This window comes from Diorhabda carinulata, chromosome X (assembly GCF_026250575.1).
Source record: "Diorhabda carinulata isolate Delta chromosome X, icDioCari1.1, whole genome shotgun sequence".
In the NCBI taxonomy this organism is placed as follows: domain Eukaryota; kingdom Metazoa; phylum Arthropoda; class Insecta; order Coleoptera; family Chrysomelidae; genus Diorhabda; species Diorhabda carinulata.
Window position 1 is genome coordinate 41,001,713 of NC_079472.1, and position 27,267 is coordinate 41,028,979.

The window sequence follows — 27,267 nt, forward strand, 5'->3', positions numbered from 1 at the left end:
AAAAAAAAAAATAATAATTTGATTTTAACTCTTTTTTTATTTCATCATTCGAACTTCATCATAAAGTTTGTGATTTCAAAGCAAACAAAACTGCATGAACTGTTTCTCAACATATGTGTTTTGTTGTATCTTCTTGTGTTGAAATCTCCATTTCTAACTCAATTTAAGTCTATTAGCATAATTAAAGCGTTGCATATTGAACATTCCACGAAATACCACTAAACTGGATTCTTTATTTTCATTTCGAGCGTCAGAGAAACGTAACTTTTGGAAAATTCACATTTTGACTAGAATCGAAATACCAAAATGATTTTATAACATCATCAAGTCTAGATTCAATTATTAATATGTGCGATTTTACGATATCCTGCATCTTAGTAATGCCGCTCTCAGCTTCAGCTGAGATATTGACGATAGAAGTTTGCAGACAAAAGAAGCACTAATCGTAAACGGTATGAGAAGAGAATGGATATTATAATGTACGCATAGTACATTCTGAGATCTATCCTGACGTTCGAAGATATGATAGTTGGCAAAATGGGAACGATAAAACAATAACATCATTATCATCTAAATAATGAACTGATGCTCATGAAAGAATTAAAATTAAGAAATTATTACTTCTGAATGCAACGCTGAAAATAATCATAAGTGCAGTTTATTGAATGAAATTCCTAGAATCCTCAAATTCAATCGAACAGAAATTGCTTAGAAGCTATTTTAAGAAAATGAGTTCTTCTCTTGAAAAATAGTTGAACGTGAATGTGTCCATTTTTCTAGTTTTTGTCCTCTACTAACTTCATTTTCGAGTTGATTGATTAAGTGGATGTGAAAAACTAGCTCCAGATTTCGTCTGACTTTCTCATTATTTTTATGGATTTTGTCTCTTTTATCTTTGACATAAAAAGTTGTGAATTAGATAGTTTAATTAAAACTAACTCTGTTGATTCGACTTACTTTTAACGCTCTTTCTATAAGGCAACAAACAAAAATAATTGGATTCTTACATTTATTTGTAAATGTCATATCTCAATTTGCGATATGGAAAGCAAAAAACCAGAGCAAGAGTCAGCAACTATACACGAAAAGTTAGATACTGATAAATCGGCTACTATCAAAAATGTCAACTAGGAATAAGTAATTAATATAAGTAAGATAATGATTCCACTGTTTTTATTTATTGATAAATAATTTTTCACAAAGCTCTTGAATAAAAAATCTAATTGTCCTAGAATAATTTAAAGACCAATTATCTCTAATCTCAATGTGTGATCACCGCCAACTGCAGTGTAATTATGCACCAGTGCCAACCAAAGTAAAGGAGCGAAATCGATACAAGCATTTGGAAAAATAATTCATAACTGATCTATAACATCCAAATTCCACATCTCATAAAAATTATCTTCAGTTTTTTCAATGGCTATTATCCGAAATAATATACAGAGTGTCTCATAAATAATGTCGGTTTCCAATATTCACTTTGTTTATTAAATAATCATACAAAAACAGAGCAGAAGTATTCCATTGTATTCTATGATTTTAACCCAAAGTTAATTAAGCTCATTTCAACATCATCTTTGGATTGAAATTTTTCCCCACACAAGAACTTCGCCATGGATTTGAATAAATAGTAATCTGAAGGGTCAAGATTCGAAATAAATGCTGGCTGTGGTAGGAGGTTAGTACCACCAAGTTCTTCGATCTCATTCGAGGTAAATTTCGAAGTGTGTGGTTTAGCATTGTATTATTATGAGAGAACTCACTGTCAGTAAACTAATACTGGATATTTCTCCTATAAAACCTCATCGATCACATCCGTCCAATAAATAACTCGGCATTTCGGCATTTATAGCTTCACCATCTGGAATGCTTTTGAAATAAACTAAACCTTCATAATTTCATCAGACACAACAAGGACTTTCCGCTCGATTCGACCTCTCTTTGTGACGGGTTCTGATAATTATCCCTTGTCTAACCACTGATTTCACATGTACGGATTATTGAGATGAACCCATTTTTCAACAAAAGTAACAATGCGTCTAGTGAATCGATCATCTTTCGGCTGGGCAAAGAGGTGTTGTCGTCGACGTTCTCCTTGCATTTAGGTTAATTCTTGTGGCCCTATTTGGCAACATTTATAGATAATTTCTAATAATTTTGAATGGCGATATATGGTAACTTTAGAGGGTCTAAGGTTCAGTAAGTGCTGGTACTAGGTTAATTTTCTGCTTCTCTTGTAACCTCAATAACCCACCACTTATCAACTGTGCTTTCATCTCCAATTTTCCACTTATTCTCTTTGCCACGGTTGCTTTAAATTTTCTTTCCCAATAATGTTTTAACAATATACGAAATTCATATTTATCGCACCCCGTACTATTCATTATAAAACGTCTGCTCCGTCCAATAAATAGAGAATGATTGATTAAGAGAAAGCAAGGCAATGTTACTCTTCATAGAATTAAAGAATAGTCTCAACAAGTTAGCACTCTGTATAATGTGAAACATTATAGTTCTCAATCTTAGAATATTTTTTATAAATTATTTTTTTATCTATTATCGAATTTATTTTATAGTCGTATTGCATATGTGGATTGTAACATCTCATAAAGATTATTTAGAGAATCTTCAAAAATTTCTAAAGTTACTCCTTCAGTTTGTTTGAAATTATGTGCAGCCTGAAACGAGAAAGTGATAACTACATCAAAAAAGTTTTGATGAGCGGGGAAATTCATGTATTAAATTGGTAGTACGTTCTGAAATAAAAGTACTTCATTCTGTACATTTTTTCAATCTAAAGATGAGGGATGAATTGAGAACATTGTCTTAAATGTTTACCATTCCATAACGGAATTTGAATTATGGGTTTGATCATAAGATATTGGAGAAAGTAATTTCTTTAGAGTAATTAAGTAAAAGGAATAAATTATGTCTCAAATACAGAGATGGACATTTTCAAAATTTCTTGTGAAAAACTTGCATCAGTACCGATTACTTTGGAAACACTCTGTGTACAATTAATGTATGTATCATGAAAACTGTGGCCGTTATAATTTTCTATTTTCGAATATATTTGAGAGGATGATCTATTCTAATATTATCGACCAATTATTAAGTAACTAAATGTTATTTCTTTAATTGATATGAATATTTATAATCTCATAAATTGATGAGCAGTGATCATCAAGAAATATTAGAAAAACAAAATCCAGAATCTAATTTAACAAACCCTGTAACTGGAAAGGAATATGGGAGTATTTTTGATCAAATATACGAAGCAATATATTCACTTCTCAACAGGTTTGATACCCTTTTCACACTAAAAAATGACCCACACCTTAATACATTAATTACGGATTGAGCTGGTGCAATTTAGAAATAATCGATATCCAACGAGTATCCCAAAGAAGCAAGTGTCCTCAGTTGAACTATTTTCACATTCTTTTAATCGAGTCTAGGTGGTTTTGATTGTTTTATTATCCCGGGTGTGGTGTGGTGGATCTATGTTTTTTAGAAGGATAAAAAACGGAGAAAAAATTCTGCTTTATTGCTATGAAACTTGTGCACTCAATTTAAACATCGTCACCTGACTGTTGTCACTCGAGTGTATGTAACCACGTAACCAATTTTGTACACAACTTTTCATGTCCAAATTTTTAAATAATATTAGATGTATTGTATTTTTTAAAATATCTACCCACTAGGTCTGTCAACTCGCACACATTTTTCGTCATTTCTAAAGTTCCACCTCATTTGGTGTTCCGTTGAGTGTAAAGGAAGAAGCAAACTTATCCAGAGCAGAATCGAGTGCAGCTTTTATATTGAATAGTATTCTGCCTATCATAAAAGTATTGTATCACATAAATGAAACAATTTTCTCTATTTACATTTATTAATTGAAAATGTTCACTCTTAATTCGAACAATTATCAATATCTCTACGTTAGGCCGAATATTTCGAAAGCCATCCAGTTGTGGAATATATATAAACTAAGCCAAGTTACGTGAGAAAAAATAATAACCTATCTAACTTCGCTAACTATATTAAACGTTAATCAAAAAGAGCCTACCTAACTGGAGAGTTTATTTAGCTTAGATGCAACATATTAACACCATAACAAAGTTGTATATACTCAAATGAAATGATAATATTAATAATTATTATTGAGGAAACAATCTATATAACAATGGAACAACAGTGGTAAGAGCAATGTTAAAGTGAGTGGAAATATACATTGTTGAGCAAATGAGAATTTTGAGATAGGCGATGGGAAGTTGGTAAAATATCTACATATAATACAGCAGCCGTTTTTTAAATTCACCGGCTAGAAGTTTTAAGATTATTCCAAGTAATCAAGCGCAAAGATAAAGGAGCGTTCAGCATTATAGATTTCTAAAGTGTGATGCATGAAAGAAGAGAGAGAGGAAAGAAAAATTTTTAGATGGTGATTATTTCAATTAATATTGAACAATTTCCTAACCCAACCTAACCTAACCTAAATTAGGAGGCTAACTTTACGAAATTATGAAATAATCCTAATTATTTAATATTAATTGAAATAATCACTCTCTGAAAATTTTTCTTTCCTCTTTTACTTTCTCTATAACGATTGAAAAAATTAAACGTTCAATCAACCTTTACGACATCAGGAGTCAACTTCACACAATAAAATCGTTTTTATATGAAAACTAATAACTCTCTGACAATTTTTCCCCTCTTATCCTCTCTAACGATTAGTATTAAAGAAATTTCAAAATAATTAAATCAGGGGTCAACCACAAGGAGGTTGTGATGACGCATATTGATATTAATAATAGTTAAAATACTTTTCTATCGATTTATATCGATTTATGTCGAGAAATTCCAGAATAAATCTAGTAATTAATTAGATCTTACAATATTTTGAGTTTAGTAGATTATAGTTTAGTAGATTATGACGCAGTACAATTACTCACTAAACATTTGGAAGTTCATTTTATTTTTGAAAAGTCATAGTTTAGGTTTTTGTTTCTTCTGATTAATTTTCTTTACAAACTATTGAGCTTATTCTGTACAAAAATGTAAGTGCTGTTAATTTTCAAGATCGATAGATGTTACGAAAATGCTATTCTGTATAATTTTATTGATGTATAATAACATTTTTACAGTTAAAATAAAGATGACCATAACGTCCAATTGTTCAGAATACGATTTTCAACCGCGACGTTAATTTTGATTCAACATTGATGTTAAATTTGCAGCTGTTACGAATAGAGAACTTTATCAACATAGAGACGTATTTTGACATATTGCTTATTTTCTAGTACAGTTTAAAATTTACCTTAATCTTGTATCTTACTATGGGTAAGTTTATACTTTCGCGGTCCCCTTGTTTTTTTGGCTATAAAAAATCGAAAAATCATCCGATTTCGAGATTTTTTTTTAAATTTTCATTTTTACAGCGGGTTTATGGAGAATAAAATATGGGAAATATCTCACCTGGAGAGTTCATATAGTTTTATGACTTTAAATGTGATCATAAACGCACTTCTTCGTATATAATCGTTCATATTTTTTTTACGTAGTTCATATATTTTTTGTTAATCTACACAAAAAAAAACATTTTGGAAAAAAAAATTTAAAAATGTTTGTTCATTCATTTTTTATCTCTTCAGTCAACTTTAGTAAGATACCATTTATTTAAAGGTAAAAATTTTCAATTTTTCAAAGTTAGCTTTTAATACTGTACACTTGATTAAAATAAGTGATTTTAAAAATATTTTTGTATAATGATAATAATATAATATAACTTTAATGATTACTTAATAAAAAGGTACAAACGATTATATGTAATAAAAGGACAATTTCAAGAGAAATTGTAATTATTTTTAATTGTAAAAACGAGATTAATCAATATTTTTGTATATTTTTTTCAATTTGTTCTTTTTTTTGTGTAGATTATGAAAAAAAATATATCTTCATTCGATTATTTGAAAAAAGTTATCAACAATTATACATGAATGAGTGCATTTTCATGAACATATGAAGCCCTGAAACCAATATAAGTTATTATTTTTTATTTCTATATTTTTTTCGTAAATTCGAAATAGGATGATTTTTAGATTGTCTAGAGCCAAAAAACGAAGGCGAAAGTATAAAATACCTTATTATGTTGAAATAAAGTTATAAAACATGAATATAATATTGTGATGCTTTTTTTAAAAATCTTTTTAATGATACTTTAATTAAGTCAAATGTGACCATTTGAGATTTTCACCATATATTTTATTATACCTTATAAATCTTGAATATTCTATAAATGACACTTGTATATGCGTCCCGTGATATATAATTTTTCTTCATTCAATTCAATTACTGTATCATATTCATTAACATCATAAGGTCGTAATTCTCGTGTCTCTGCACCTGCTTGTCGTTACATATCTCCAGACACCCTTCATCGCACGGGCCTTTCATGTGTACGCCTGACGCGAATTGTGTAATGCAAAAGGGAATTACACATGAGAGGACATGTAAGTGTAAGGGGACCGGTAGTGGCGCCGGTAAAAAGAAGTGGGGAAAGGGAAAAACAAGGGAGGTTAATACATACACCACTAATGCTGTTTTGAAAGCAGGTAATCTGCTAATAGCAGTGGCGTGACCGGGAAATAATAATCTTTCGACTTTATAACTCATATATTCGACCATGTTTCATGAATAAATCTATTTTAAATATTATAATTTATTATAGAGAATATTTTCGACATTCCGACATACTTCAATTTTTCATATAAATATTACCCGACATTAATGACTCTGATATGTGAATTAAGAGATTATCTATAACATGGATATCAAAAAACCAACTATAATTTTCCATTCTTATCTGTTTAACAGCTTTAATCCGAATTTACATATAAGACTTCAAGCATCTCGGGCAGAACCAAGCATGATAGGATCGCTTTGGAAAAAGCACCAGCGGCCATTAGGTAGGCCCTTATTTGCATAAAGGTTTCATTAAAATTGATCATGGTAGTTTACACTACACTAGACTTGATGTGTGATTTTTTTTTTGTTATATATCTGTTGATTAATACAAGTAATATTGGAAAATTATATAAAAAATAGTAGTTCGCAACAAATAATAACTATGATTAAAATATATATATATATATATATATATATATATATATATATATATATATATATATATAATTCCTCAGATTGATTAAATACAGTGAATAACAAAAGAAATTCTCACATACTAGTGAGTTACATAACTCAATTTGTCAATAATACCATTAGAAGAAGACTTCCTCCTCTTTAAGAAATAGGCAATTTTGTCATAGAATATGTCTTAGGATTATTCTAAAAGTTCAGTTTCAAGAACTTGCCTGAATAATTTTCACAAATCATAAACACAACAATTGCTCAGGTTGGGCTAGTTAATGCATAGGATATGAGTGCGGTGAATGATAATACTAAGTTTTTAGTACCCTGATCCAAAAATACAAGTAATTATACCAATTATGTCTAGCCCATAAATGAACCGAAGGACGAAAAATAAAATAGGAAAGACTTGTTAGGTAAACAAATTAAACTAAGCCTTGCAATGCGAAAAAGACAAAACAGGATTAAAGGAACGGCAGGATTTGTTCATATCTCAGTATTTGAAAACCAGCATTCTTTGAATATCACTATAATTTGTATCGTGTATAAGATACAATAATTTTCCAGAAATAAAAAGCGGTATTTTTCGTAATTGTTTTTAATTATGCAATATTTCCAGGAAAGAACTGACTCCTTGCTTTTCTAAATAAGCTTGCAGGAAACAAATTACTAGAAGACTAGAGAGACTTTTAGATTTTAGTATATTGATAATAGAGAATAAAAGTTAATATTAAAAAACTTATACCCGATACTAAAAAATTATTATTTATTGGCTCATGTACATAATAAATCAAAATTTAAAAAATAGGATTATACATTTTTTCCAATTCTTTGTGTACTTGTTATCATTTTTGGTTTGGGAGCTTCTCTTCTTAACGATATTGATAAATATTTTTTTTTTTTTGAAAAACGACTTATCGCTCTTCCACAGCAAATAGTTTTGCTGGGAAACTTTCACCTCCACTGCGGATTCCTGCGTCGCGGTGGGGGTCGGACGGATTGTATGTCGCTTTTATCTAAACTCCGCTCATTAGTCATTATGGCACCATTAACAAATATTTCTTCATAGTGATGAGCTGCCTTTCTTGTGATTCCTTCTTTTCTGTTTTGCTCCCTACGTCTCCCTTCCCCTGCTGCATGCAGGGATGAGGAGTTCGGGTCTATCTATTATCTTCTAATGTTGCTGTGTGTTTGGACCTCTTTGTCTACTGTCCTGTTCCTTTCTTTTTAGAATTTTTTTCACCATACTCTCAACAGATTTCCATTTAAAATCTGCTTCCATTATGATCTGCACTATATTTTCTGATCGTAGCTCAGCTCTTACTGTTATTTCAGACAAGTTTCTAATATCCGCCCACGCAGGACATTTGAAAATTGTGTGCTCTGCATGATCTATCTCCGAGCTACAGTATAGGCAGAGGTCATTTTCAGCTTTACCTATTCTCCTAACATAACTTTGGAAGGAGACATGGGCTGTCATTGTTTGGGTCAAATAGTATCCAATTTCACCACAGGATCTCTCATACCACGGCGTAATATCTGGTAGCAGTTTGTGATATTGATAAATCTATCAAGAGTAATATCTGGTAGCAGTTTGTGATTGATATATCAAGAGTCAACTCAACATGACTATTAACTTTTTTTTCTGTTATACAGCCTTATTTATAAATTCAAAAAATGAAAGTGAACAATATGATCAATTTTCTTTATATAGCATTATAAAATCAAAGATAATATGGAAAAAATAGTATTAGCAAGTAGCTGGGTCCACAAGATATTCAAAATTTTAATTCCAGAAAGATCGATGATTGGAAGTGTGGCTTATACAGCTGTGTTACCATTTAACTCAGAATATAAAGATATAATTCTCTTGCTGAATTTATTTGTACTTCGGTGGTTTAGGATATTTCTAGGCTTCGTTTCACAGCTTCGAAAGTCGCTTTCGACACCTGCAAGGTTTCGAATAAAGCTGCTAAAATTGATCCGCGACATTCATTCAGTAAACGAAAGAGCTCGTTTTCTAAGACAATCAAAGTTCGTTTCCCTTTTGCTATGGCAGTAACCAATTCATATTTTTGTTCTTCCAACTGATATTTTCCCTTTCTAATTACAATAACCAGCAGTTGACCTTGTTCTTTCACGGCGAAACTCACTAATGTTGCTTTCGTGCATATTTCCGGAGGGTAATGGGGATTGGTCAGTTTCGTCGTTATGAAAAACTTGAAATTCATATTGTAAGACACCATTTTGTCTTGATAGAATCGGTTCCAAGGAGGGGTCTATCGTTTCCCCGATGTTTTGGAGTAGCACTTCAGGGATACTTCCAAACCATCTCAAGAACTTATGGTCAATTATATAATATATATATATATATATATATATATATATATATATATATATATAAGAGCAGTTTCTTATTGGGAATGTGGCAATGAAACACCAAAGTGGACTAACTTCAATATATTTTCAATATATTTAATGAAAAAGCAAATACATAGTTGAGAGAAAATGAATGAATGAATATTTGTGATCAAAAGTGGCACAAACAAATCAATGAGTTTATAAAACTATTATTATACATCAAAATTCAACACTCTTAATCCCAAAACGTACAAGGGCTTTCTCATAAGTTATCAAATTATTCCAATAAATGTTAAATTAGATGTGATAACGGACATATACATTGTTAGAATATTTCAGTAGACTTTGTGATAACCGTTATACTGTTTACAAAGGGTAAAAACCTCTATATGGGGAAAATAAATTGAAAGGTCATCAATCAATTCCATCAAAAACTTGGGCTCTATCAACAAATAATGAATCAACAATCGATCAAATTTCCATATTATTAAAAAACTGTCAATAACAAAGACAGAATTGTTAAAAATACTTCATATATACTTCAAATGAGACATATACCAATGAAAAAAATATCTAATCCTAGTTTCTTTCTTCTTTCCGATACCACTTCAGCCAACAATCACATTTCCTCTAAAACACCTCTAGACGCCGAACTCCACACATTTATTACCACTTTCGCTAATAATTTACTTCCTACGCGCGCCAAAAAGACAAAACCCTCCAGTTAGCTCAAGACTAGCAGTGTCAACGGTATATTATTTTTTATTTCTGTTTTAATAGTTTTATATTTTTTTTTGTTTCAGCTTTTCATTTCCAGGTACTGGCCAGCGTAGTACCTATTGATCTGCAGGCTCGAGAAATAAGAATAAGTATGTGGCAAACAAGGTGGTGTGATATGACCTATAAGTGTCAATGGACTAAAAGGTTGATACTTAACATAAAGCGAATTGACCTATCATTTGACACAAATGACGGTTTATAATTCACTATACACCACATTGCACAATATATAGCATGCGATTAGACGCGATTACCACACCTTTTTTGAGTGTCCCTAGTCCGCAAAAATGGAAAGTAATTGCAAATTAACAGTATATTAACACAAAGCGCAGAAAGGAATTAGCCAATGCAGGAATTTTGAAATAATACCTTAGGGTAATTCCAACATTTTTTAGTTCTTTTTGGAATCAACATTTATATTAATATGTGAATTCCACAGCCGAACTTTTAATTTGTATCATCATATTCTCAAAATTTTGGAAGAAATTCAAATTAGAATTTATTCCATATTAGTGGAAGTTATGAAATATAATCGATTGCAGAACATAAGTCAAATTAACAAAAAAGGATAGTAGTGGATAAACCCTACATAAATATGAATCTCATGTGATAAGATTTTATTTTAACAAGACTTGAAGGAATGAACTTTCGTAGTGGCATAATGGCAAAATTAAACATCGAAGTGTACTTACTTTTCGGAGCTTCCAAATACTCAAGTATTCATCTTCTGGGACTGAAATTATATCCTAGTATAATATAAAAATATGTATAAAAGTATAATAATATTAAAAATTATTTGCATTAATTATTTGAGAATTGCAGTGTGTTTATTATTATTATTTTTATTATTGTTATACTTTTATATATATTTTTATATTGTACTTGACCATAATTTAAGTCTCAGACGATGAATACATAAGTAGAACACTTTGGTGTCCAATTTAGCCACAATCCCACAACGAAAACGCTCATAATCTAATTGGCAAAGGCTTCGTTCCAATTCATGAAATAATTTGAGATTATTTTTAAAAACAAATAGTTGATATAGCAATTATAAAGGATAGTGTTCAAAACTCCTTGTCACAATTCCAAATATCGATGTATAGATAAATAAACTCTAGAATTAAACTTTGAAAATGCGCTATTAATCCGTTATATACTCTCGTTTATAGATTATTTTTCAAGATTCAGTTATAAACTTCCATAATTTTAGAACTTTTAAGTATTAGAATTAATCTTGAGTTAAAATTGAATAACAAACGTGTCAAGATTTCTTGAGAAAAAATGAGATATTTTCAAATAGAACTAATGCCCCCTTGAATGTTAGAAAGTTGCAGCCGCTCAAGCGTTGATATTACAGGAGCTTCAATTTCTGGTCTTGACAGGCTACGAATGGCCTTTCATATTCGTATTTTCATGTTGTCTCTTGTTTTTGGCAGACTTTGTTGAACAATACCTCAATCAAACCGACAGAAATATAGCATCATATAGAAAATTCACTTGTGCGAATTCACGAAATTTATGTAAAATCACTAGTATGTGAACATGTTCGAGATATTTAGCATTATATAATTTATATTCGTATATATTTGTATTTATATTTGTCTTTACTTAGAATATAGTGTCAATGATAGACGTATAGCAATTAATGTACAAGTTTTAAATAATTGTTGCAATCATATTTGTATGGAAATTTTTAAACATTTGATATGTTTTACGCTGCTAAATGAATTATAATATATATGTTACTATTAAAGCCCAATATTGATTAAAACCAGATGTAGACGATTAAATTCAGTTGTAACCTTTACATCTGACAAAAATGATGGATTTCGAGCGTTAACTGGCTAATACTACCATTTGTCAAACACAAACAATTGGAGAAACTTATGATTTTTCGATTTAAATGAAAGTTCTATAAAATTATTCATTTCCGAATTGGAGCTACTGTCAGACTACTAATACCGAGAAGACTTAAAGAATGTTCGTGTGTGATTGTAACTGTAGATGATGGATATTTGTCAATGGTGAATGTACGTGAACAAAAAATTTAGGAAGCAACTTAACCGTGCTCATCTATTTTTTCAGATGTATAAGGATGAATAAAAAGTTTAGAACAACTTGCCTAAATTGAATCTCATACAAGATATCAAGAGCATACGAGGTATTACTGCAAACAAGATTGCAGCACAAAAGGAAGCGGACGTGAATTGATAGGCGTTATTTTCAATTCCCACTTCATTAAACTTTATCATGCATAAAAAAATGAAAGTATGGTGTTAAGAGATATAGGTCAACATTTATGTATTTGGATATTGTCAAAATTTATACAATATAATACATAAAACTATATCATTTGAAAAGTTATTATAACTTTAGCTTTATACATATAAATTTGCATAAAGTTTAGACGGTTAAGGCCTCAAATTAATTATACCTACGTATTCAATCAGTTTCCAGTTCAAAACGTTGGATACACCTAGTTTTATCTGCCTACACTTATTATCCAGAAATTGGGCTCGATTGTATATCGGCTTGCTTTTAGGTCTCTTCTAATTTAAAATTAGTTTCTGTTATGATTTTTTGAAGACAAATGAAAATTCGACGTTACGACTACTTCGTTTCTTTATCAAAATATGATTTGCAGGTGACAATTTGCGTATTTATATTAATCAATTGATCACCCACATCATGAATACTAAAATAATATCAAAATAGAAATATATTTTAAATTTTCAAAAAAATTAATTTTTCCTTAGTTTTTAGGTATATCTCAAAAATATGTAACATGTATTATTCTTACTTGCATTAAAATTGATAAATTAACGCTATGAATTTTCCTTATATTATATAGATCATATATCATTGATAGCTTTCTCGTTATAAGTATGTGAACCATCTCTGAAAATTCTCTTTTAGTATATTTTATAAGTACTGAGATGTCTTCCCTATGTAGACAGCATATTCTGTCCATTATGATTTATTCTAATATCATATTTATAGAAATAATACTATCCTAACCAAAGAAAAAATTAATTTTTTCTTTTTGGGACAAAGTTCTAAGTTGATTTTATCCTTATTTTGATATTCATGATGAAGGTGATCTATAGATCAATATAAATAAGCAAATTGTCAGTGTCAATATCATATTTTGATGAAGACTTACAGAAAAGTCGAAACGTCGAAATTTAACTTTCTTTTGAAAACTATAAAAAAAACCTAATTTTGAAACAGAAGAGACATAAAATCAAGAACATTTAGATGCATTGATATATCAAAAGGTCTAAGAAATAGGAAATTGAGAATTTTGTATATATATGACAATTGTTTAAGAAAATTTTATAATCTAATCGTTTCTACTTATGAAATTCGATCAACAAATTTCCGGTTACGCCACTGCTAATGGGTGGGGTCTTGGTAGTGACACACGGTAGTGCGATGGTTTGGGAGTTTATGGCATGCTTTGCTAAGGGATATGTTACAGAGGAATGCTAAAGTTTATCATTAAGGAATGTTTAAAAACGGAGGAAAACTTTTAATTTATTTCGAAACATATTTCTAGAGTATATTCTAAATATTCAAGTGAACTCTAAATCAACAAGTTAATATTAAAACTTGCCCAGCTTTATTAAAGATCCAACTTTGGTACAAGTGAATCCTTCCTACCGAGACAACTAAATTTAAACAATAAATTGCATTCTATTGCTGTTACCAGAGTTAATTCTTTAATATAAGCAAAATTATTGACCTCTTGCTTTTCTTCGTGTTTTGTGAGTTTATTAAGTAATCATATTTTCCTCTATTTTTAAATTTTTATCTGTAATATAGGGAGTGTATATAAATGTGTGTGGAAGTTTGTGTTGATTTTATTATACTAGATTCTATGGTTAGAGATTAGATAATAAAAAAGGAATGAAAAATGTACGAGGTTACTTAAAAAAGAATCTGTTTCCCTAATTATTTCACTGGTTTAAAAGAAATATACTTGATATTGTCTTTGTCGATACTTAAGCACATTTTTTTATATATAATGTCCTCGACTTATTTGTCGGAACCTATGTTTTTCATGCTTTAACATACAAAACCGTTGTTGTTTCCAAAAAAAAATGCAACAGAAGCGACTATAATGATATGAGCTAATCATGATCAATCAAAAATTGATTGAAAATATAATTGCTACTTTCTTTGATGGCTAAAAGCGTTCCATTTGTATGAACTTTCCAAATTTTATCACAAGAAAAATATATGGATTTGTAAGTTTTCTCAATATCTCTTACAAAGTATAAGAATACAGTGAATTTTTCTAATGAACACAAAGTGCGAAGGTAACAGATAATTTGAATCAATCTCCTTCAAAATACTACCATTGGTATCAATGCACTTAACACCACATTCAATCTATTTCCGCCATTATATCTTTTAGAATGATTCAAAGATGGAGTATTTTTAGTAGCCGAAAACTCGCATAATCATGATGAAGAAGAATACGTTGGTTCAGTGTTCATGTTTGTGTTTACCCACACGAAATTCTTTACTAAGCACATGAATAATCATTAACCTTCATGAACCAACAAATCGTCCATGTGTTTTGTATTATTTAATCTATTTTTGAAGATGGAAACCGTATAGGTTTTTGACATGTCCACCTTTCAATTAATCACATTACAACATGAAAATGGATTACGTTTCCATTGCAGACATTTCCATTGAAATTTAATGTTCATATGTTATTCAAGATCATATTCCACGACAGACACTGTAATACTTTCACTAATGAGAACAGTAATTTTGATGAATAACTCGAAAAGTGTATACGTTTATACATCAAAGAGCAGAGAATAAGATTGTTGAGTTATACGAACATATTAAAAGGAGGATAGTTAACAAAAGAAAAAACATGGATAATGATCTGAATTAAATGAATATAACGTGAGAAGAAAAATTGAAGAACTGGTGAAAATAAAAAATATACACTCAAATAAGAGAGCAATAGAAGTTGTAATCATTATTTTTGAAATCATGTGAATGAAAAATGATCCTGAACAAATTTTTAAGTATCTTGGTCCTTCAAAATTTCCAATTCTTATTAATTATTATCTATTTCACTTAATTTTCTCTCAATAAAATCACTTTGCCCTGGAACGTGGTCAATAATAATGGTTGGAATTGAGGTGAACTATCCATTGAAGAAATAACTATTGAATTCAAGTAGTATCTTACAAATATTTTGTGCGTTATGTTTTTATATGGGTATTTAATAATTGAAAATTATGAATCTTTGAAAGAAAAGAATATTTAAGAAAATTAGTACCAGTGATCTTTTTGATACGAATCATGTATTTTTTCTTTGTTACAATTTCGTTATATAAAGAAAAATACTAGTTATATAAATCATTTCTCTTCAGCCTTATTATTCTTTGAACTGAATAAAAACAAATTCTTTTCTTATACACCTCGTACGACTAACCGCCTTAAACTATTATACAAAATTTGACCCACCTGCAGGTCTTGCTTGGCTGCTTCCGCTCCTGCCCTGGTATTGAACGTCACGAAGCCCACTGGCTGAAAAAGGTAAAAAAAAAATGTAGAGATACAACTAACAGGGTGTCACTATTTCGTTTATATTTATTCTATTATAAAATATACAATTGGAAGTATTTATAAAGTAATAAAATATGTTTGATTATGAAAACATCAAAATATGGTTATGAAAACATAAGTTATTTTCCAATTATCACATATAATACAGCAATAAAACCATTAGACACAAGTAGAATAATACCCTATTTGTATAGCTATAAAATAAAAAAAATTTGGAGAAACATTTTGAACGAAATGTTGATTAATCCTTTTTTTTTGTAAAATATAAACATTTCAATTATGATAATTTATAATAATAGAACAATAATAATAAAGGTGGTTGGTCATATTTAAAATAATAAATACTCTAGTTGCAACTTTTCTCAATATCTACAATGAGGAAAATTGGAACGAGTTTCTAGAAATTGTGCTTGTGGAATATATTGGAATATTGAATAAAAATGTTGAATTTAAGGTGGAAAACGATAGTTGTATTTTTATAGATTCCATTGGCCTTAATGTACATAATTGAATTCAAGTGCTGTATTAAAAAAAATACTAAATTTAAAGACTACCCATTCAAGACTTATATGAATATGATCTCGACTGATATCAAGAAAAACAAGAATTGATAATAGATTTTTAGTTCGAACTATTAACGGTTTGTATTCACTATTTTTCTGATTGAAGTTTTATGTGAATAGAAAGGTTAGCAAACAACTATAAATATTGTAGCAATTGAAATATTCTTTGGATTTGGTTCTTTCTCAGTGCCCTACCAAAGTAGTGTAGTGTACGTATTAAAAAAAATTCCGGAACACGACAAGCTTGTTTTTTAATGTAAACATCCCATTCTTACCTTCCGTATTCTTTGAATGATAGGTATAACATCTAATACTTATATAGGGGGGATGGGCTTATTATAGACGATTTCTTGTGCTCTATGGTTGTTTTCTAATTTAGCTTTTGACAGTGACTTACTAGTATGATATTACATATGTGTTATTAAGGGTGCCATATTATACACTGTGTTCCAAAGAATCTATTATATCCTTTCTCCTTGCTTTAGCATCGGGGGATGCTCAGTGTTTGTAGTTGACCTATTAGCCTTACTTTAATGTTATCTAGAACTTCAAGAAAATATAGATAGAGGTGTCGTAGAATCTGCTCGTTGCATTCTTGGCTAAATATAATGTCCTCTACGATCAATTGAGGTAACAATACCCGGAAAGGTTCCTTATAATATTCATAGAAAATTCTTACTTAAATGGATACATTCCATAGATCTTCAGTTGTAGTTTTCCAAGAATGTCTTTGCCTGTGTCAGCCTCTGTAGATTATTTCAGTTACTATCCACATTTCTTTCTATTAGTTACTCTATTGTCTTGTATATCTTATGGTCAATTTCGGTCATTCGCTACTTCATTCCCCTCTACTTCAGTGTGTCAGGGATATATTAAAGTATTCTTTCAGCCTAGATCACTTAACTCAATCATGTGTTCCTAAACAAGCTTAGATCTTATGACACTAGAGCCCAGAGCACAAAGTGTTTAGTTTTAGGCCCTTGAAATCCTATTCCAGCTCTGTCTGCTATTTTGGAGCCATACTTGTGATGGAATTTTTGTTTAAAATGGTGTTTTAATCCTCTTAAAACCCTCAGCTTCGTTTTGAGGGTATTATTAGAAGTTAATAAAATCTGTGCTCTTGTACGAGATCGTCAAATGAAATTACGCGAGACCGTCCAATAAGTAAATATTCCAATCGAACGGGTATAAAATATGTTGCAAAAAAGGTCAAGAAAAAGGTCGAGTAAAGGTATCTGTATGATGAGCACCGCTATTGAATGATGCTAATCAAAATCTCGTAAGCATAAAAAGTTATACGTTATCCAAGTAAATTTCTCCATCGATTTGTCACAATATATGAGACTCGGATACAACATTGTGCTCTAGAAAGACAAATACAGGCGAAAGCATCTGCAAGACGGGCTTGCAAGGAAGCGATAACAGTTTTTTTTTGTTTAAAAGGCAAAAAAAGAGTTTTGTTTTATTATGATAATGCGATTGTCTACTACAGGTGCAGAAAAACTAGCCAAACATCGTTACTATTTATTGCCTCATCTGATCTGACTCCTTCCGATTACTTGAAAATTGGGTTATTGGAAAGTGATTTGAGACAAACAGGGATGTAGGGATGATAATCGATTATTTTTTGATGCTTTCAGAAAAATAAAAGCTTGCTGGACTAAGTGTGTTGCAAAGTTGAATATATTTTAACATTTATAAGTCAATTTTCTATCAAACCCTCCCGTATATGACGAAAAGCATTGTTAGATAGATCACGTTTGAATTTTTTAATGTTTTTATTTGAATTAGGTTGTTGTGATGAGTACTGCAAATATCTACAACACGTCAAAATTGCAATTTCGTGAAATATTATTCTCAATTTTCATAGATTAAGACATTACGACCACACCCCGTAATTATGATTACCACCCAATACCATAGCTGAATAATGTACGTCGTATAATTGATGAAATTTATGAATAATGTATATACCGTATGATAAACGAATAGAATGTTCGTACGGCGCTCATACAATACATACAATAGTAAGTAAAGTGAAGTTCGTTGTGGGGGTCTGAGCTTTGAGATAGTAAATAAAAACAAAACCAGAGAGGTTGGAGAATTATCAACCAAATTATTTTTGTATTCTTCCGTCAATAGGATGAGTCAATTACAAGCGTTTTTTCTTCCTTTGGTACAGAAAAAACAAAGAATAGCTAGATTCTTTGGTCTTGTATGGTTTGAGAAAAAAATAGTTTTGGATAGTTCATATACCACTTTTATTCTAATTTTTTTCCAGTTCTTTGATCAATATCTATAGACAAAAAAAATATTGAAAATATAAAAATTTTTTGGTACTTTAAACATTTTAGTAAGTAAAGTAAATACGACTGTTATTCTCTTGGTTATTGTGAAAAAAGCGTAGTAATATTTTGTGATAAGAAAACAAAACAAGTTAAAGATTCATTTTAGCTACTTAAGAACGAACATGTTATTTAATTTTCAATTTTTTATTGTGTATTGTTTACAGTGACATTTAAATATGGTTGAAATAAGGGCGAAAGAGTAATGTTTATGTAATAGGCATCGACAAGTGAAGTTATTTAGCTTAAAATTTTTTCAATAAGCTTTGTTACTCTTTATCCAGTCCGATTAAGGAGCAACAATTAACCTACGACCCGGAATGAGAGAAATTAGAGAAAGGGAAAAAATTTACTAATTCTCTGAAGAAAAGATGTAGTCTAGTATTGGAAGAACAATTCCAAGAATATAACTCCAAGTTATAAAACCAAAGCAATTGTTTTGTTTTGAACCAATCTGATTATAATTAAAGTAGAAGAAGAAACACAATTAGAGAAAATTATGGAAAAGAATAAGAAATGAAGAATTGCTTGAATGTGGATTTACAATGGAAGCAATAGAAAATGTAGGTATATATCTGAATTACCAATACCAATACGACTTGACTGTTGATCACATTTTTATCACTTTATTCAAGTTGATATCAACCCAGTGAATGATTAGTTCATAAGATGCTTTCAGTTCACTAAATCTCATCTAATGTCACATTTATTTTTTGTTTATCAATTCACTAGAAATTTCGTTGTTTCTAAATTGTCTTGATTTTAAGTCTTTTCTGATCGAAAATTTCTTCTAAAAACAGGTCGAAACGTCAATTTTTAACTTGTTTGAAGATCTGGCTCAATCAGAAGAAACATAAAAGGTTTTTAGAAATGTATAATTAAAGGAATTTACCAAACAAAGCCATTCGGTTTCAATTAAGCATCATCAAGTTTATTCAGGTTATAATTGTATTATATATTTCAAATATCTATTTATTAGTATAAAAGAGTCTGTTGAAGGAACTTAAGACAACCAATCATTGAAAAATCTCCTCTCCTAATTTTTATTACTTTTAAACAACAATCAAAATTGTTTTTCATCATGGAATGAACTAAAACAAGTTCACCACAATATTTGCATGAATACAGTGTTCAATCAACAAAATAAGAATCGTAAGCATGTCAAGGGCTCAAATTAAATCTTCAAAATTAGAATGTATTTGGTACTTTACTCACTATACTAATATTTCCTATGCAGCTCAACAAAGGTTCAATGGAATAATATTAAACAGAATTTTTTTAATGCAATATAAACAAGGAAGTTCATTCATCCATGGAATTGCTTAATTTCTTGATATTAACCCGTAATATCAAAGAGTTCTGAAGCTATTCACTCTCTCATATTACGAAGATCCAAATTGTTTGTTTATCAAACATGGTTTTACAAAAATTTTTCTTCTAGGTAAGTTTTGATATGTAATTGAAATGAAGCAACTAGCTGCTTTGAAGTATTTTTTACAAAATTAACTCATAGGAACTATCATTTATAAGTGTTATATGAACGAATCGTAATCCGATGTATATCTTACAGTTGGTCTACTTTGGATTTAAGAAATATCTTTTCTTTATTTTTGTTGTGCCAATGCAAGAAGCAAAAACCAATTTAGAGACACAATCAATACGTTCTACTATACAAGTATATGAAATAACAATTGAGATATTATACTGAAGTATCCAACATTATTTTTTGATTGAAATTGACTGTTCGAAGAGAAATTCATTCAATTTGCGGAATGACTCTTTAATTAGGAGTATCTTCCAGGTCTCGGTGAATCATTCATTAAAAAACACTTTATCAAAATTTATATTTACATAGTTATCGAATGAGTAAATGCGTAAACCAAAACCAATCATCCTTATAACTCATTAGAAATTAAACTTTTTCCAATATTGTGAAATTGAATACATACGCGATCTACTAGAGATAGACATAGAGAAATAAAAACAAATATTTATTATTTGATATGGTTTTTCAAAATATTCTCCGTTAAGATCAATACACTTTTGCTGGCGTTTGAACCAATTGTTCATTCCGATTGAGGTACCTCCAAAACATGTGATTTGAACGCATCAATCGCTTCTTCAGATGTGGATGAACAAATACTGGTATATCAATCAGAATTGATTATTCTACGACATGTTCAGCTATTGCAGGAAACATACAACTATTTGCTTCGAAGTGCTTCGTGTGTGAACAACTTTTGTTGGACTTGGCTCGTCTTGAAAGACCTATACAGTCGATGGTGTTCAGTATGGGGTTCATTTAAATAGATCTCATGATTCATCACCTATCACGATCTTATAGACGTCTTGTGAAGGACCGCGATTGTATTTTTTTCAGCATTTCTTAGCACCAATCGAAACGAGCTTTTTTCTAGCGATCTTGCAATATCATTTTTGCCACAACAACCGATTTTGGATAACCTTCACGAAATTCATCCAATAGCGCAGTGAGACCAAGATTACATTCGAAAAACCAGCGGAATACGGTTGCTAGAGATGGTGCCCCATCCTCACAAGTCGATATCATCGCACGAAAATTCTCTATTGATGCTATTTGCTCATAAGCAGCCGTCTTATCTAGGATTTTCATCGTTATACTTAATAAGGGTACCAGATATTAGAGATAAAGCTTTAAGCAGCAGTTTATACTAACTTTATGATTGCTTTTATTATAAGAAGAATTTCTGAATAAACTCAATAAAGGACAACAAGTTTATTCAGTGTAGACCTTAGTTTTAATAAAAAAGCTAGTTATGTACCATAGTGATATAGCAGCAGAATTAGTTCAAAAATGCATACACACCAGTGTCATATTGATCTGGTGAGAAAAGCTGTTCTTGCTTGAAAAGTGTGAAGAACTTTTCTTAATCAAAAACAAGCTGAACGCTTTAGTTGTTTTATGCATGGAGATGGACCTAATAAATAAAATTTTGAACGAAAATATGATAAATGATTTAGCGAATTCAAAGGCCCACAAAAATGTATTGCTTTTATAATCGTAGAAATGATTGAAATTTTATTTGTTTATAATAATGTCTTAACAATTTTTTGCCCTGAAATAAGAATCAAGGATCTTTCACGTAACCTTAGTTTTCAAATCATAATGCTGAAATTTTATTGATAAAAAATGTAATTTGAACGATTGTGAACAGAAAGAAAAGATGTGAATAAACTGGAAGTACGAGGAAAAAACGACCCTTAGGAAATTATATGATTCTTTCCAAATAACAGAAGTTATCTTGAGAAGAAAAATACAAACAAAATAAAAGAAGCCGGAAACAATACAAATAGTTAAAGCACAAAGAGCTAGATGGTTAGAATGCCACATCAGACAACTGTAAGAAGAAGGAAAGGTGAGAAAATTATAGAAGTACGCAAACAGTATGAATGACTGCAAGAACCCAAGATATGGATGAGGTAGGAACAGTCGAGTGGAAAGAAGTGGCAAAAGGGCTAATCAAAATAGAGAATAATAGTGAAAAATTTTGGAGCCAGAGTCTTAGATCTTATGTATATAATATTTCTAGAGCGACCATTTTGAAAAATATTTCTGCGTTGAAACAATGAGTTCAATTAAGTTTTGGATGAAACCTACAACAATATAAATGTTTTTCGTAGATAACTTATATCTGTTACAACTGACAGCATGCTGATTATTACATTGTCCTCTTCAATTTTCCTCAAATATTTTCACAGAGAAAACACCTACTTAAAATTGATATAATGTTCTATTTTGAATAAAAAAGCTCACTTTTTATATTTTTTGTACAAATAAATACTTTGAGGCGTTATATTTAGCAGTAAATATGTTTGGATTTGATTTTACTTTCCGACGAATTTAATTTATTCATCTGACGTATTGAAAGAAAGGGTGTTGAAAACTCATTTTTAGTGTTATTATAAATCTCTCATTCTCTTTTCCAGAAGTGGTTACAGATTGTCAAACTTACTTTTTTTTAAAATTGAATTGAACAATTTTTTAATTTACATAAGAATAGGTCATTTTCCTATGTACTTAACACAGTCTATAAAATTTCTACTACATCATCAGCATGTTAACTGAAGGGTGAAAGGGGTTAAAGGGATAAGCACATATGCCATTTTTTTTATTTTCTCAGAAAAAAGAGCAGAATGGACTTGGTAAATTGAAAAAAAAAATATTTTCTGTTTTAACGAAAATAAATGCAAATTAATTTTACAAGAATAATGGTGAGTATTTCTAGTTAAAAGGATCAGTCTTAATAAACTTATGAAGTTTCGAAGTATATATTTTATACCGCCTAAAATCCGTTCTAAATAGGTACAACGTCATCAGCGCCCTTTATGTAGGAGAGCAGCTGATCTGTTTGACAAAATACTACATATTAACAACAAAGAGTTAGTTTGTTGTTGAAAATGGAGTAGAGGCTTTCTTCGTGGTTTTTTAGACAACTTGCCCCAAATAGATGATTTCCTTGCAATGACTTGTTGTATTGCCACCAATAACAATTTTTAGACTGTTAAAATCCGCGAGATGAACAAACAGAACGATAGAATGACATATTCATGGGGCAAAAACAAGAAGATTTTATGTGCACGGAACCTCTTAGTTTTGAGATACCAAGTGTTAAAGTTCAAACAAATATATTACAATCAGTTTGAAGCAAATTCGACTTCTATTTTATAAAAAACATAATTAAAATGAGATAGGGAAATACTATTGTTTTCTACGTGTTATAGTATTCCTAAACTGCTAAATAGCACAAGGTGTCGGTCAACTTTATGTAGTTTTATAAAAGTTATGAAAAAAGAATATATCCGTACCACATTTTGACCGATTTCATTTTCAAATTAAAAAAATACTCTGGCAAATTTGCTCTATGTTGAACGTGAATTCTTAGTTCTGAAAAACCGGTGGTGTCCTTTTTCTTCTCGGATGCCACTCCAATGCAAAAATGTCAAATTACCTATACCTTAAAACACTACATTATTGTTACAATAATACGTCAAGCTACCTGTATCGTTTTGTTTTAAGTTTTGGATATGCCATCGAAAAAATGAAAGTACCCATTTACCTCGAAATAATCTTCAAAACAAAAGGGATTAAATACTTGTACTTAATAGAACAGAATTCCTTCTACTGTCCTTTTAGATTGCATCACACCATTTTTTCGTATTTTTTCTTCCTCGAGATTCTCAAAAATACTTTATTTGGGACAGTAATAGTGGTGTTGGTATATACATACAATACAATATTTATAATGAAACTTTGTCGGTACAGGCCTCGACATCGTAACAAAAAATACAACAAATTCGACGCGATAGGATAGTAAAATAAAACAACGTGCTAAATATGCTGCTGTAGCTTGTCGGACGGAGCTCAATCGGCGCTGGTGACGTAAGCAAGCGGTTGGTGTGTTGCAAGAAGAAATGAAGGCGAAATAAAAATATTACTGTTTTTAAAATTATATCAGTGCTTTTGCGAGTGCTAGAGACGTGCGGTAAATCGCAATTTTTATGTTACGGCGTGCCCAATAATTAAAAAATTTAAATCCAACATAATTTTCAGACCATTTGCAGATTTCAGATGCAGCTTGTTTTGAGACCTGCATTATTTAGATATGTTTTTTCCCACATTCTTCAAATTTGTTTGTTTTCACGCCGATAAACCTCGGGTAACTACTGGTGATAAACTCTGAGGAGGTAATTGAAAACCCAAACTAATAGTACAAATATATACTTAGAACTCTCTGAAAGTCTTATCAATTAAATAATTTTCACAGTCCTCAATAATAATGTCAATATCACATTACCATATATTTTTGTTCAAAAAATCTTCTTCTGAAAAAGTGGTTACAAAAAAAAAAGAAAAAATCATGTAATTAAAAAAATATTAGTTAAATAGAAATATTGACCCTTTGGTTATTAACCTGGAAGAGAACAACAGTGATACTTTAAGTGGTCATTGAATGAGAATTCATAAATAATACTATAATAATTGTTTTTATCAACCTTCGAAATTTTCGGTTTCATCTTGTAATAAATATTGAGAATAATGAATTTTATATGGAATATATCAATACGATTGTATACAAGACAGAAGGACGAAATATTTATCTATTATTTTATACTATTTCCAATGAACAACTCTCGGAGATTTTATCTCGGAACGAAGTATACAAGACAGCGAGAATATCAAACATTTATTACCTCGAGACAAGTGATGATGAAAATTGAATTTGATATTTTGATATTCACATAGAGGGGAGTAATATTAAAACAGCTCCGCACTTTCAAGTTCCTGTTGTCGAAGAAATAAGACTAACCACTTAAACATATTCATATTGTTATGAAATAGGAATAGTCCATAACTCTAAAAAGATTTTATATATAAAACTTCATTGAATATGTATCGTGCTCAGATTTTATTCCTCATATTTAAGCGTTTTGCTTATTTTCTAAGGATAAAGAACAAATAGAAAGTAATACTTCCAATTGTTGAACGAATTTCTTAAATCATTTTCCACACCATTGGTTTCTATCTTGCAGTTAGAGAAAATAGAATAATTAGACGTAATCAACTCAACTATAAAAAGTTGTTACATACCTATATTAATCTTTCTGCTATTGACCCATTTATAAATAAAACTTCATCATCACATATCAATGTAATCTATATATAGGCTCACGCTAGAAACTGACAATTCTATACTCCTTGTATAGTGTCTGTATAAGAAGCACAACTCAGTATCAAAATGGATCGTGCCCAGCAACGCTCGGTGATTACATAGATGCGTTTTAGCTTAGATACACAAAGATTTGGTGGATCAATTGGGAAAGCCTATAGATTTATAGGGTATAGTGAAAAAGTGAACTATTAGATGCAGACCAGCAAACTTGAAAATATGTGTGCAGTCGTCTTTCAACGCAGTATAAATAAAATTAATAACAATAATGAGTCAGGTATCCAACACTAAAAATCACTACACAATTTTAGTGAATTAACAGAAAAATCGAACCACAGTTCTATCATAAAAAACGCCTGGGAAGTGGAAAGACAGTCTGTTGCATCAGTACATCGCACCCAGTCACATTTCCGTCAAAGCAATAGCCGTAATATCTCCAGCAGGTTTCGAAATAGTTAAGCATTCGCTGTATTCTCCAGATTTAATCCCAAGCAATTACCGGTTGTTCCAAAAATCACACAATTGAGTGCTAAACAATTTTTTTGGGGTAATGAAGTCATATGTGCAGAGGTTTGTAGAATTTAAACAATCTTTCTTACGACACTCCTAAGATACAATAGGACTCCAATAGGAAAATGAATAAACCTGCTTTGATACTATAATGAAAAGTAAAAGTGATTTCTTCGTTAAGTTCTCATTGAAACTAAGTCAAAGGTAGAGTATATCAATTAGTCGTAGTTTATTACGCACAATGATCGAAAAAAGTAGTTGAAACAAGTACTGGCTGATTAGTTTATCAATCATCAATTGTGAATTATCTCTTCGGTTATTATGATTATAGTGTTGTCCTATATAGCCTTGTAAGAGAGTGCTGTCATTAATACGTTATGGGCTAAGACATTTCTGGTGAGCTTCTCTCAAATTCAGAATTGTAAGAGTTTAAGAATAGGTAATATCAAGGAATTATCGGTTGAAACTTTGGTATGAATCTCTTCATAATCTAGGCAAAAGTAACCAGATTTGGCGATAAAAAAACATTTGGGGCGGCCACAAAAAACCACAACCGCTGAAGATAAACGTATTGTACCGAACAGTTAACGTAATCGACGACTATCGGGCCCAGAGATAACAATTAAGATTAATGAATCTGCCTTCGAGTACTTCTACAGTGAAAAGAAGATTGAGAGAAGCTGACCTTTTTTGGAGTAAGGCAGAGAAGAAACCTCTTTTAAGACATCAAAATGAAATTAAGAGGTTGCAGTGGGCTAAAAAACATAATATTGCACGCATGAACAGTGGAGGAGAGTTTTATGGCGTGAAGTTTGCAATTCTTGGTCTAAGACAAGAGTTTTTGTGCACAGGTCAAAAGGGTCAAAAGGAAAACGGTTTTTAGATCCATGTAAAACATGGTAGAGGCTTGGTAACGGTTTGAGGATATTTTGGAGGAAGAGTGACAGGATAGATGGTATAACTTGGAGGGATTTTGAGAAGAGAAGGCTATAAAGAATATTAAAGCAGAAAATGTGGTACGTTTTGACCAGAGCCTGAAGAAAATTTATCTTACTGCATGACAACGAAACCAAGCATTCCTTAAAGCTGGGCAGCTGAAAGTAAATATTTAACCCTCATAGTCACTCCATCTCAACCCTATTGACTTTTTGTGGAACAAATTTTTACAAGAAGCAGTAACATACTTCCACTCCACATCTTTGGAATGTCCTAAAAAGGAATAGAATCAAATAGAAAACAATTATTTGTCGA

At 30.6% G+C, this 27,267-nt stretch overlaps 1 protein-coding gene across 1 annotated transcript in view; it reads right to left on the bottom strand.

Moving 5' to 3' along the window:
• LOC130901965 (protein couch potato) overlaps positions 1 to 27,267 on the bottom strand; it is an 885,499-nt gene that overhangs the window by 88,994 nt on the left and 769,238 nt on the right. The window contains exon 5 of the mRNA XM_057813694.1: positions 15,790 to 15,852. Coding sequence (XP_057669677.1) covers positions 15,790 to 15,852 — 63 coding nt within the window. The remainder of the gene's footprint in view (positions 1 to 15,789; positions 15,853 to 27,267) is intronic.